Source organism: Calonectris borealis, chromosome 1, assembly GCF_964195595.1.
Source record: "Calonectris borealis chromosome 1, bCalBor7.hap1.2, whole genome shotgun sequence".
Lineage (NCBI taxonomy): Eukaryota > Metazoa > Chordata > Aves > Procellariiformes > Procellariidae > Calonectris > Calonectris borealis.
In genome coordinates, this window is record NC_134312.1 from 55,717,930 (window position 1) to 55,731,095 (window position 13,166).

The 13,166-nt window shown below is 51.8% G+C and overlaps 1 protein-coding gene across 1 annotated transcript; it reads right to left on the bottom strand.

Moving 5' to 3' along the window:
* Positions 1 to 3,648: 3,648 nt before the first annotated feature.
* LOC142083720 (serine hydrolase-like protein) lies at positions 3,649 to 12,679 on the bottom strand. Its single transcript, XM_075153598.1, has 11 exons — positions 12,637 to 12,679; positions 10,900 to 11,134; positions 10,715 to 10,828; positions 9,571 to 9,612; positions 8,801 to 8,820; positions 8,520 to 8,594; positions 7,628 to 7,737; positions 7,273 to 7,352; positions 6,034 to 6,116; positions 4,482 to 4,575; positions 3,649 to 4,178 (listed from the first exon to the last, which is right to left on the bottom strand). The coding sequence occupies exons 2-11, from the start codon at positions 11,045 to 11,047 to the stop codon at positions 4,015 to 4,017; spliced, it is 930 nt and encodes a 309-aa protein (XP_075009699.1). The 5' UTR covers positions 11,048 to 11,134; positions 12,637 to 12,679; the 3' UTR covers positions 3,649 to 4,014.
* Between the last annotated feature and the right edge of the window lie 487 nt (positions 12,680 to 13,166).

The following is a 13,166-nucleotide window of genomic DNA, read 5'->3' on the forward strand; positions in this document are numbered from 1 at the left end:
ACTTCAGCAAACATAGTTATACGAGATTCAAGATAGATTGCAGCCAGCTCGGAGGACACTATGCCACTCTGCAGTTTAACTAATTCCTTGCCAACACCTATCACAAGACTTTGATGAACAAAACAGTTCACAGTTTATCACAATCCCCCCTTTTTCTTCTCACCATTTTGTTCATCAAATCGCTTAAGCTCCTGCTGGCTTAAAATGAAGGTCTCTTCCACCTCCGGTATTCCTCCCAAAGGTTCGTACTTGGCTTTTACAATCATCAAATGAGCGGCTTCTAATCTGTTTTTTACAATTGTAACTACTCTATTGAATATACAGCGTCCATTTAAAAGGTTGGTGGGGGTTATCCTCCGCTTGTATTAAGTTTACACAGATTAAAGCAAACAAGTACCCCATGCTAAGGAGAACTGGTGGGTTCTTATTTGCAATCGAAACTGGTGGGTTCTTATTTCTAATCGAAACTTCCTTTTTTTTTAGCCTGTAGAATTTGATTGCGTCCCTTGTGCCTTTTCCTTTTTCCTCAAGCAAAAAGGTCTGAGGCCTCGGGGGTGAGTTATGTTGATCATTGTTATACATCCCCCTTGAGCGTCTCTTTTACAGCCTCCACTTCTTTACATCTCTGCCTCCTTTGCCTACACTTTTGCCTAGCGCAGCGAGGTGTACCGTCTTCTCGGCAGCAAACGTATTCTTCAGGAGAATGCTCTTGTTTCTCTTTTCGCTTTTTATAGGCCTCCCAATTTTTGCTTCAATTTGAGGTTGTATGCAAGGAGTGTTAGGCACTGTAGTTCTACAAATTACTTGTACAATCTCTGGGTGGTAATATTCTCGAGGTTCGTTTGGGTGCGTACACCCCTTTTCTGGGTTAATACTGAGTGCCGAAATTTCCCACCAGGCTTGGGTCCCCTTAATTATTCGTCCAGTGGCCACCAACAGCCTTAAAGCTTGTTGAGTTGCTTTTCTTCCCTTTTTAGAACACTGTTCGCAGTGATCCCATAAGAGAAAATCCTCGCTACAATGATCCCACCAATTCTCTTTACATAAATTGCATTCTATACAAACAAAAGGATGACAAATACAATCCTCTCTAGGGCAGAATATAGTGTTAGTTTCAATCCAGTTCATTAGCTCTTTTTCACAGCTTTAATTTTAGAGATTCTGGATCTCCAGAGCTCTCCCATCTGAGTTAACTTGTCTTTTTCCTGTACAGTAAAGCTGTACAGGTAAAACTTTTCTCCATGCACACAACCAGACTTATACTTGGGATTATCACAGCTACAATGGAGTGCATCGCTCCCAAAATCCTTCCAACAATCATAGCAGGGAAGCTCGAGCAAATCATCCCCGCAATTGATACACCTTGGACGGGTTTCATTCCCATGGTTTTTAACTTTCTTTTCCTTAAAAACCATCAGAGCAGCTCTTTTTGCTTCTTGATCTGCTAAATTGTTCCCCCTTGTCAGCGGAGTCAATCCCCGCTGATGCCCCCCCCAGATGAACCACCGTAATTGTTGTTTTCTGTGAGTGTCCGGGTCTTCCCATTCAAAGGCAAAATAATCCCTGCAATCTTTCTTTAAGGGGCATGCTCAGAAGGCATCCTTTAAATCTATTACACTATACCATTGATCATCGGGGCCCAACTGGCTCAAAAGTGTATGAGGGTTTGCCACTACAGGGAATCTGGTCACCGTTCGTTTATTAACTTCTCGCAAATCATGCACTAATCTGTATGTTCCATCAGGTTTCTTTACAGGTGAGATGGGGGTATTAAAAGGGAACATGCAAGGTTCTAATATTCCTTTTTCAATTAACCTTTGACTTTCAGGTTTCAATCCCCTTTGCTGCCAGTCCTCCATCTCCTCCAATTTTCTCCGGATCTCGACCCATGATCCAGCCACAAACTGAGCTCCTAGCAACACCTGCCCCAAATCAGTGGCTGGATCCAACCCGGAGCACAACTGCAAACTCTTCCTTAGTCTTTCTAACCATTCTGTAGGGGTTTCATCTTTCTTTTGCTGTTCCTTAAATGCTTTGTTAATGTTCTGTCCTCGAGGAACAGCTTCTTTAATTCCCTGTATAATTATTATCCGTAAATCAGACATGTGGCCTCTATCAACTTCGTTCTGATTATTCCAATTAGGTTTTTGGGTTGGCCACTTTATATCTGCTGCCGGACCTCCTTGATGTTGATGGGCCCATATCCTCATTCCAGCTCGTCTGATCATATCTCTCTCTTCAGACGTAAATAAAATATTCAAAATCGCTTGTAGCTCATCCCAGGTATATATATTAGGACCTAGGAACTGGTCTAATCTTTCCGAGACCCCTAAGGGGTCTTCCAACAAACTCCCCATTTCTTTTTTAAATTCTCTCACATCCCCTGAGTTAATTGGGACAGATACATACCCCACACCAGGTTGAGGTCCCCCCATCGCAATTTCTCTAAGGGGGTATAACTCTGCCTGCTCCTTTCTCCATCTAGTTTGGCTACGGGTTACTACCCTATTTTCCTCAGGGGAACTTGGAGCTGAGTCATTCTCATACCCTGGCATCACCGATGGGGGGGGGGGGTGCCGAAGGCTGCGGAGGAGAGGGTGGTGGAATATAAGGGGGAGGTGAGGTAGGAACCCCTTCCTCGTCCCTCGGTTTCTTTCTCCTGTCCCCTTCCTTCTTTTTATTTAAAGGATATAGGTCTCTGACCTAATCCATAAATGGGCATATTCACTTTCTTCCAAACTAAAAGGTTCCTTTGAGTGTACATAGATGTTTAGGGCCTGGCAAATCCAATCTTCAAAGGACCCAAATACAGGCCAATATAGATGTCCTCTCTAATTTGTTTACCACCCCAAACTTCCATGCAATAGTGGATCATTTTTACTTTATCCTTACCCCGCCTAGAGGGGTGATCATCCCAATTTTTAATCATTGAACCTAACGGACTATCCGGTGGTATCTGTGGGAGCCTAATCTGAACCCCAGAACCACCCATGGGATCAGAGGGCTTGCTTTTCCTCTGTCCCATCTTCCGAAGCGCCTTCTTTCACTCACACACTCGCTTCCCCTGGTTCGTGGCCCAGCCCCTCGCGGGGTTTGGGAACCGCACTACTGAGGGTCTGCACTCACTTCGCCCGGTGGACTACTGAGTCCGGTGGACGTCTCACACAAGCACGCTTCGGGATACCCAACCCCAACCGAACGGCTAACTGGCCTATACTCACGCGTCCTGCGTCTTCGTTCGGTCTTCGTGCACAAATATTATGGGGTTACTGGTTTTATTTGCTTACTTGTCAAATTTAGGTTCGTCGGTAAAGGATTTGGCGCAGAAGCACCCTGACAAGGGCCGCTTATTCAGCAGGGCGCCTCTCCTGCCAAGGACCTCAGGCCAGATTGCCTTTATCCGAGTCACAGCACCAAATTGTTATAATTTACCTGTCCAATTGAGTGACAGAGGCTAGTCAATTAGAATTTTTTTTGATTTATTAAAGCAAGCAACAAGTAAGCAAAACAGTGCAGGGCGACCGGGGAGGCTCCTGCTCTACCAACGGTCGGCACCTTAACAGTCTTTCAGTCCTCTCTTTATACTTCTCGTCTCCCTGTCGGCCGTCAGTTCCTCCAATCATGATCCGTTTCACTCGCGCCTTCCCCCGAATCTTCCAATTGCAATCCACTCCGCCCCCTCCACCTCAGGTTCTGTCTTGCTGCCAGGCAGGTTCTGTCTCGTTGCCAGACATGTCCAGGGGTACTCAAGGTGTTAAACAACGATTTCTTATCACGCCGTTCCATTTTACTACACAGCTCCTTTACCCTTTAACATGACCATTCAAACTTTAATGCTCTAAGAAAACTTTAGCGAACTTCAGCAAACATAGTTATACAAGATTCGAGATAGATTGCAGCCAGCTCAGAGGATATTATGCCACTCTGCGGTCTTTTTGCTTACACATATCACAAGACTTTGATGAACAAAACAGTTCACAGTTTATCACAGTGACGATTCCTCCAAAGCCTGCTTTATAGCTCCCTGTTCTCCTGGACCGCTGCAGCAGTGATCCTTCTTCCTAGAGCCTGGCTCTGGTGTTCTGCGCCGTCAGGAAGTTGCTGATGATCCCAGACACCACCTCGGGCTCGTTCAGGTGCACAAAATGACTTCCAGGCACCTCCACTAGCTGGATGTGCTGGAGGGAGAGGACACAAGAAAATACAGACCAGGAAAGTGTTCCCTCAGGCAAGCTGTGCTTGCTGTGTGGCACTCGGGGAGGGGGGGAGGCAGGACAGGGATGGGAGGACTAGGGAAGAGCTGGGTCCAGGGGCCGGTACTGACTTGGGACTTCGGCAGCAGGAGCAAAGTTGGCTTCCTCCCGTGTGAGGACTGTGCTGTTCAGGACAAATCACCTAGTGGGGGTGTCCACCGAGGTGAGCTGCTGCTCCCAGGTTGGTGGCGCACAGAGTGGAGATGCAAAGATGGAGTTTGCTCTCACCTCTTTGAGGATAGACTCGAATGCCTCCCGTAGGGCTTTCACAAAGTGATTTCTGTCGTCTAGCTTGTGCGGTACCAAGAGTCCATCTTGTGCTCTGAAAAGCAACAGCAAGGCTCAGTACAGCACTTAGCGTGCCTCCGTTTGTCTTTGCTGCTGTCCTGGGCAGAAGCAGTGTCCCCAAGACTGTGCGGCAACAGACCCAACTGGTCTTCCCAGGCTGCTTGTAAATAGCAGGGTTACAGGGTCATACATGGTAGTCAGAGGAGCACCGCACAGCTTGGCTAAGCAGCTATTTTCTAGCAAACTATCTGTTTAAAAACTTGGGCGATGGCCTAGTAGTATCAGAGTGGAGACTGGTTAAATATTATCCCCCCAGGGCTGGCTCCTTAACTGGTCTGAGTACCATCATTCCCTGCCCCCACCCTGTTTTCTGCTCTTAACTTTTTCCTTCCAGCCAGCTTCTACATCTCCCTCTGTTCCTTTCCCCACTCCATGCTGCTGTTTTAAACAGGGTGTGCCCTGCTTGGAGAGGGAGGTGCCAGGGCAGTCCTCCTGGAGAAGCCAGCATTAGACCTCCTGCAGAGTTAAGATCATGCTGTCTCCCACTGTGCTGCAGGTGGTGGGACAAGGTGACGTCCCAGACTCTAAGGGTTGTACTCTGAATGGCCTAGAGAACTTGTCCTCACCGTGGTGTTGCATTTCTGGACAAGGAGGAAAATCCTTAAGCTCTTACAATTTCAACAGACCAGGGAAGCCAAAACTGCACCTCGTTTCTCAACTTCTAGCACTTCCTCTCATTTCCTAGAGAGCCTTTTAACAAGGTAGCCAGAGCCCTGCACATCTTGCCTTCCCAGGAGATGGGAAAAATGCAGAGGAGGACTGACAGAGCCAGCTACCCACCCAGACAGCGTAACAGCTTGCGGGGCTCTGCACAAGCCATTGGCTACCTTCCCACAGCTTCTTCCTGCCCTGGACACTGCAGGGGAGAGCTTGCAACAGCTGGGTCAGGCCAGGGGCTCCAGGACCATCTGGAGGAGGTGGAGGCTGCTGTGGTTTCGCCTGTTTGCTCAGGCGAGAGGCTTCGGGGTCTGGAGAAGGGGGCAGATGGGGTTGCTGTGACTGGGGGAAGTCAGGCCAGGAGGAAAGCAAGTAGGACTGGTGCTGTGGAGGGTCGTGTGTTTGCCAGGCTGGCCCCTTGTAGGGCCAAGGGACAGGGACAGCAGCATGAAGGTATGAGCACGGGGAAGACAGGGCAAGTCCGGCATTTCCTCGGTCAGCCTTGCACAAGGGAGGCCCAGGGTGAAAATGCAGCGCCAGGGTGGGAGGAGGATGTGCCAGCTGCTCTCTGCCTGCTCCAGGAGCCTGTCCAGCCCAGAGCAGTGGTGGGGAACTAGGAAATGCTTCTCACACATGAGGCTGTGCCAACTGGCCCAAAGTCCGGGTGGCCTCTGCAAAGGAGCGGGGTAGCACAGGACTCCTTTCTAACCTTCATCCCCTCCACCCAGTGCTGCTGGGAGGCAGCGAGAGTTGGTTTGGCTTGTGCCTCACTCACACAATGATGAGAACACGGTCCTGAATCTTCTGCAGGAGCTTCACGCACTGCTCCACTGTGAAGGACTCTCGACTCTGCTGCAGCTGCAAAGATAGAGAAAGTGGCAAAGGTCAGGGACAGCAGCTGGGGGCAGAGGGTGTCCCTGACCCCTGCCACGCTAGTGGCTCTGAAGGCAGAAGTGGCTGTGGCCCCAAAGCTGCCGTGCTGGGACATGACAGGCGGCTAGGCTGCGCGCAAGAGTAGCTGGCTCTGCAAAGGCTCCTTCTGTCCAGCTGCTTTTCAGGGCTGCCAACAACGCTGCCTGCTGGGATGCAGCACATATGGGAATGATCTCATAGCAGAGAAAAGCTTTAAAAATCCTTTTACTAAAAAGGAGACAGACGATACTCTGGCTTTCATAGCCTGGCAGTAGCGCAGGTAGAGGAGGCCCTACTTGCTCAAAAGTGGCACAAAGCTCTCAGAATATCAAGCATAAGGACTTTGCTGCACTCTCTCTCTCCCCTTCTTATACGGGTGACCTGACAAAGAAGCTGACCAAAAGCATTCATCCATCTGCTGCCTGAAGAGTTATAACGGCAGGAAAATGTGGCCAGGAGGCCCTGGGGCAGAGGAACTGCTAAAAAAATCTGTAACATTTTCCAGTGACTCTGTAAGCTGAGTCAGTTAATGATCAAGTGAAGGGCTCTTTTAACAGCAGCATTTAAAAGAAATGTGGGAATTAGGGAAGCAGAAAGTAAACAGTTGGGTGGAGGCAGGGCCTGGGCTCAGTGAGCGGGCTCCACTATCTCTGAGTTTTCTGTAAGCTCAGGGCTCAGAAGCAGCAGAGGGCATGTCAAAAGAGCAATGCTCACCGTTCAGACTCTCATGTCTCTGTTATACACCAGCCCTGGAATGAAAAAACAAGAGGTGGTTTTCGTGTCTCACAGGAACAACAGTTGCTCTCCTTCTGCACACCTTTGGGGTCTGCCCAAGACTTTTTGAGACAAGAGGAATAGGATTAACTGAAATTTTCCCTTTTTTTGATTTTTCTTTAGCCGTTCTAGGACTTGAGCACCAATCCCAGTTACTGGGAATGGAAAGCTCTGCCTCCAGACCTAATTGATCCCATTCAGGCTGCGTAAACTTGTAGCTAGGGCACCCTGTACCCTGTGGAAGACAATGGCTGTTGGCACCGCTCCCTTCCCACGCCCAGCGTTGGCCCAGCACTGTGACGAGCCCCGTCTCCAAGCAGCCCCTTACCAGCGGGTGTCTCAGTTGCTCCTCGCTGCAGTAGGATTGCCCCACTCTCTGCTGTCAGATGTCTGTTTGCTTCTAAGAGCCTGGGGGAGACATGGCAGAGAGATTGTTCTGCTGGAAAAGGGAGGAAGCGAAGCGAAAATGGCACGACAAGGTGACAGCGACCTCTCAGGCTGCTTCAGAAAAGAGCAGGAAGAAGGAGCAGCTTCTGGCAGCAGAAGCAAAAGGTCTTGCTGAGATTCCAGAGGAGGACTGGAAAGGGGAAGGGCAGGGACAGTTTCCCTTTCCCATTCATGCAGCCGTAACTCTGTCCAAGGCGAGGGTAGGCAGCAAACGAAGAGGACAGATGGGAACCCACCTCTGCAATGCTGCTTCGGGGCTCCGTGCTTTGGGAGTTCGCTGCTTTGCCTCTAGACTCAGTAATCTGTCAATCACCATCCATTTTGATTTCAGCCATGCCTCAGTGTCCTGAAACAAAGAGAGGCAGGGAACAGGAGGAACCTGTCTCTTCTGAATCGTTTTACCCCTTATCAAAGGGTAGAAGAGGGCATTTCACCCTTCAGCATCCCTCAGAACTGGCACCAGTTACGGACATCAGATTAAAAATGCCCATTTCTGGGGAAAAGGGAACAGCAATACTTAAAAGGCAAGGTAGGAACAGAAAGCTAAGCGCTGCTGTAAAGAACTTATTAACTTTTTACGCCGGCGATCTTTTCTACCCCCTTCTACCTCACTTTTGAGTTGAGGACAACTGTCCGAAAGAATGAGGGTAATCTGGTATCTTTTGTCTCTCTGATCCTGGGCTTCTGTCCAACCAAGCCCCAGGATCTGGTAGCGATGATGGCAGGTTGGGAATGTAGCTTTATGTCCTGCCAGGAACAGAAAAAGAAATTCACCAATCTTGCACCCAGGTCACCCAACAAGCTGTTGGCAAAAAGACAACCTCGGCTGGCAGTTGCTTGGACAGTTCCCTTTGTACAAGGGCATGGCACAGACAAGCGAATTTTGGTGCTACGGGACTGCAGGATGTGGAGCACTACCAAGTGTTCCCCAAGGGCCACCCTAAGCAAGGACCTCAGTCCGTGCAACAAGGAGCAGATCTGTGCCTGCCAAAAGGAAGAGCCCTGAGACTTGCGTGACCTGCCAGGAACTGGTCACATCAGTGCTTTCGCTGAACAAACGAGGGAAAGAAAAAAAACCATCTTTTTTTTTTTTTAAAAAAGGGAGGAGAAGGACATGTGAAATCTAACCTCTGGAGCTAGCAGAAAGCCAAGATTTTCCAGCAGGATCAGCTTGTCCACCATCTCAGGATAAAGGAAACAGAACTGAGGAGAGATGAAACAATATGAGAGAAAGAGAAAAGCTGAGCATTTATGATGTCTTCGTCCTGCTGCACTGGAGAAGGGGTCAGGGAAGGGCCTCTCTTCCCCTGAGATCCAAGTCCCACACAGTCTGTCCCTTCATTCCTCTCCCATTTGTTGTTCCAGCTGCAGAAATCACAAACCCTATGAAGAAAAGATGCTTTACTCACCATTCCTGCCACAGACCCACCTGCAAAGGAAAGAAGTGTGCTCAGTTATGCACTGGACACCCCCCAGTAACTGAAACTCCCCTTCCCCGCAGCAGGAGCTGCCTTAGAAGCACAAATCCATGTTGTACCAAGGGACAGAGCCCCAGCTACAGAGTAAAGCTCTCCCAGCAGGCAGGATGCAGGCAGAGAGCAAGGCTATTGGCCAGCTGGACTCCCCATCCCACGCCGTCCCCACCTCCCTTTCAGACAGCAAAGGCCAAGGAGGAGTTGCTAGTTAAAACAGTATGGTGTGCAGGTACTGTGCGCTGTGGCCAGAGCAGCCCTGGGGAGCAAAAGCCAAATCGTGGCAAAATCCAATCATGTCCCAAGCATAAAGGGATAGAGCCTGGAGCCCGGTTCCCCTCAGCAAGCTCCATGACCCACCAAGAAGGGCCCTGCTGTCCCCAGGCTTTGTGGCCTTGTGGGGACCCGGCAGGAAGGCCTGCTGGGAATTCTTCTGCCACAGACCACCCCTCTTTGCCCATCACTGTTCCCTCCTGGGGGTGGGGGAAAGGCCCACAGCAAGAGTTATCACTGTTTGTACTACAGGGTCTTGAAAACAGAGGCATTTCAAACAAGGGCACAGATTTTTCAATCACTCAAGCAGGAACGTAGTACTTGACACAATATAATAAATATTCCAACCCAGCTCCTAGCAGCATGTCTTGTAAGTTAATTATCTACTCCTATTTCCACGAATCTCACAGCTTACAAGGACAAGAGCCACTTACCCATACTGTGACCCATCAGGGTGAACCGTCTCCACTGCAAGGCTAAGTGGCAACAGACAAAAACAGACAGTGCTGCATTAGAAACCAGAGCAGCAGCATCTTGCTGCTTCTCCACCAACACAGGCTCCTTCTCCCAGAAGGGCTTTTGCACTGCTTAATTTGCTTCCTAATCCAGAAATGAGGTGACTAAGTAGGCCAGTTTTAAAGAAAAAGAGCATCCACCACCTCATTTCCTTGGTAGTTAAGTCACGCAGCTCTTAAGCTCGCTCTGTATGGCGAACAAACCACAGCAAATTCCCATTCATTGCCAGACACAAGACTGGCAAGAAGCGAAGAAGTCTAACTGGGCAGCATCTGCTGGAAGAGAGACCTTGACAGAGCATCCTGCTGCAGGGCCTTCCGCAAGAGATGTGAGGACACAGAGCCAGGTCCGCTGCTTTGAGGAAAGTATGATCATTCCAAGTGAAAGCTCTCTGCACTGTTTAGCACACCAGGCTCTTCAGTCCATTTTTGGGGCACTCTGAGCGGCTTATGGGAAAATACTGCTTCATCAGTGCTGCCCATCTGAAATATACCTTACTGAAAGATGTGTTTTACCCTCTGGCACGTCAAAGAACTTCTAGAGGCTCTCTGTATACTGAATGAGGGATGCCAAACTGCACATGCCACAACCTCCCACAGGATCAGCACACAGACGGGCAGTTAGGAGTTATTAGGACCCCAAGACACCTTGGCTTTCAGATTTCTTTGTATGATACTAAAGCAAGCAGCAAGCTGCCGTCAGGGAGAACCAGAAGAGTCTCCAACTTACACCTAACACTGGTTAGAGGTCACTGGCTGCTTACAAAAAGTCACTCTGGCAAAACTCTTAGTTAGTTGCATCCACCACTTCACCACTACTGCTTTTTAGTATAGAAACACTTCCTTCCCAGGGCTTACTGTTTCCTCCTCTCACAAAATAGCGAGAAAGAGGGATGCTTATTCAGTCTGTGGTCACAAAGCACTGGCTAACATCAGGCTGGGGAGAAGCAGAGGGAACTGACCCCTCTCCTGGCAGTAAATGCTGCCTGCTTGTTCTAAGGAGCAGGAGCAATATAGCACCCCCTGCACAAACATCCCCTCAAGGGTCCCTTCAACTACCCACCTGCTGCCACCCGGCGCACATCGCTCACGTAATCCAGAAAATGGTAGGGGGAGCCTGCAGGTCGGTGGGATGACAAGCCGTGGCCAGAAAAATCCATTGCCACATAATAGCAATCTGAAAGGGAGAGAGTATCAGATGTGCAGCCCTGCCACAAAACAAGAACCATCCTGATGAGCCAGACCTACCTCTGGGGAGCAGTGGAAGGAGTTTGTCAAAGGTGTTGGCGTTGTCCAGCCAGCCGTGCAAGCACAGCACGGGGTGTCCCTCCGAGGGTCCCCAGGCCTTGGCTGCCACGTGGCCCCAGGGCACAGGGAACTTCAACTCTGAGAACATGCCCAAAATAGAGTGCTCGCAAGCGATGTCCCTGGAGAGCCACGTGCTCGGAGTAGGTCCCAGGGATCTTGTTAATGGCCCAGAGCTCTGAAAAAGAGTAATACAGGTCTTTGGTAACTCAGCAGCCTCCTGTGGTCTTAATTAGCAGCTTGCTGATTTACAGCTCCCCATTCAACATCCCAAGCTGCCGTCCCTGCCTGCCTGTTTGGGGAATCCTCCTCCCAGCACGTACTAGCGATGCTCCTAGGAAGAAAGAAGCTTTCCCTATGCAGGAGGAGAAAACCTCCTATCTCTGTCTCTGCAGCAGCTGCAACCTGACCAGAAGGCGCAGGAGATCTGGCAAGAGGGAACCACGCAGAATTCCCCCCCAGCTAGCTGCAGTCACCTGCAGGCAGCGAGGCACCTATCCTGGACCAAAAAGACAATTGCGGAAATAAGGATGCTGCCTCCAGTCCTAGACTGTTACCACCTTCTCCTCTTTCACCTTGGTGCTTCCCCTCTTTCACACCACCAGTCGGCACCTTCGAGAGAGCAGCTGGCTACAAGCCGCATGGCAGGCCACTGCTGCCACCCTCCCGTGCACCCCTCAGGGCCAGGGACCCTCTATGGGATACGGCTCCACAACCTGCCAGGCACCTGCTGGACCTCAAACCTGTCTCATCACTGCCGATCCACGTGGCAATCACTGAGCTACATCGGACCCTTACTCAACCCCAGGCTCCTGAGTGAACCCCCCAGTACTACCCAGCCTCTGGGGATCTTCCAGGGGTGGTCTGAATATCTCCTGTTTACCCCCAAGCCCTCCTGACCCCTGGGGCCCCTCATGTGCAGCCTGCCTATCCCCAAGTCTCTCCTGCCATATCCCCTTCCCAGTGACTTGTCTCAGGTCTCTGCTCCCTTAAATAGCCCCCTGAGACCCCACAGCAATTCAACCACTCTACACCAAGTCCCTCCTGAGCCCATACCTCTGTAAGGTGTGAGGACAGAGGGGGCGGGCTGAGAGGGGAGGCTGCTGTCAGGGGCCTGAGAGCACTTAAAGGCCCCAATGGTCCCAATCAGCCACACCTGGGGCCTCCCCTACACTTTTCCCTCCTGCCCATGAGCCTGTTTCAGCTCAGCCCAGGACCAGCCCCAGCAGTGCCACAGGAGCGGTCTCCAGCTGCCGTGCCCTAGCGCCAGGGACCAGGCCCCTGCCTGCTGATCGCGGGGCTGTGCCTGACCCCGGCTGCCCTCACCGGACCCCATCCCGACAACCGTGGGCTGACTTCCTGGCGTGACCATGGACCTGCCCCTTCCTCACAGACCTGCCTGACGACTTGGGCTCCTGGCAATGCCTGATTGCCCTCCCCGGCCCGCCCTGCCTGGGCCCAGCGGGGCTCCGGCCCTGGGGTCCCCCTCCGGGGGGAAGGGCCGCTACACCCGGGCCTTCGCCTCAGGGCGCCCTGGGCCAGCTGGCCCCGGGGAAGGGCTGCCCCGGGACCGACCCCTGTCCGGCGCCGACGGCGGCCCCCGGAGCGTCGCGGCTGCTGGCGGCCGCTCTGGCCCCGCTCCCCGCGCCAACCGCACGCTGCGCCCCGGCCCCCCCCTACCGCTCTGTCTGGCCGGGACGGCAGAGCAAGGCCGCGGGCAGGAGGACGCCGGCTGCACCGCCCCGCTCCCCGCCTCCCCGGGGCGCCCCGGGCCTCCGCCTCCTCCCGCTCCGCCGGCCCGGAGCCGCCACGGTCCGAGGGAGGCGGGGGGGAAGGGGGGGGGGAGTGCCGCCATCTTTGTCTTCCCTCAACACCTCACGGGTCCGGGGCTCCAGCTGGGAAAGGGGGTGGGGGCACAACAGCGCGGCTCCCTGGGGAGCATTTCCCGGTTCCCCACCACTCCTCACCCTTGGCCTTACAGCAAGGGACCATCCTGGCAAACACACGCTCCACAGCACCGCTCCTACTTGCTTTCCTCCTGGCCTGGCTCTTCCCCCAGTCGCAGCAACCCCGCCTGCCCCCTTCTCCAGACCCCGAAGCCTCTCACCTGTGCAAACAGGTGAAACCACGGCAGCCTCTGTTATAATTTACCTGTCCAATTGAGTGACAGAGGCTAGTCAATTAAAAATTTTCTTAAAGCAAGCGACCAG

Coding starts and splice junctions, on each gene's coding strand:
- LOC142083720 (XM_075153598.1), bottom strand. CDS start 11,047: ATGTTCTCAGAGTTGAAGTTCCCTGTGCCCTGGGGCCACGTGGCAGCC. Junction 8,595..8,800: donor GTGGGTCTGTGGCAGGAATG/GTGAGTAAAGCA, acceptor ATCTCTCCTCAG/TTCTGTTTCCTTTATCCTGA. Junction 7,353..7,627: donor CCCGAAGCAGCATTGCAGAG/GTGGGTTCCCAT, acceptor TGTCTCCCCCAG/GCTCTTAGAAGCAAACAGAC.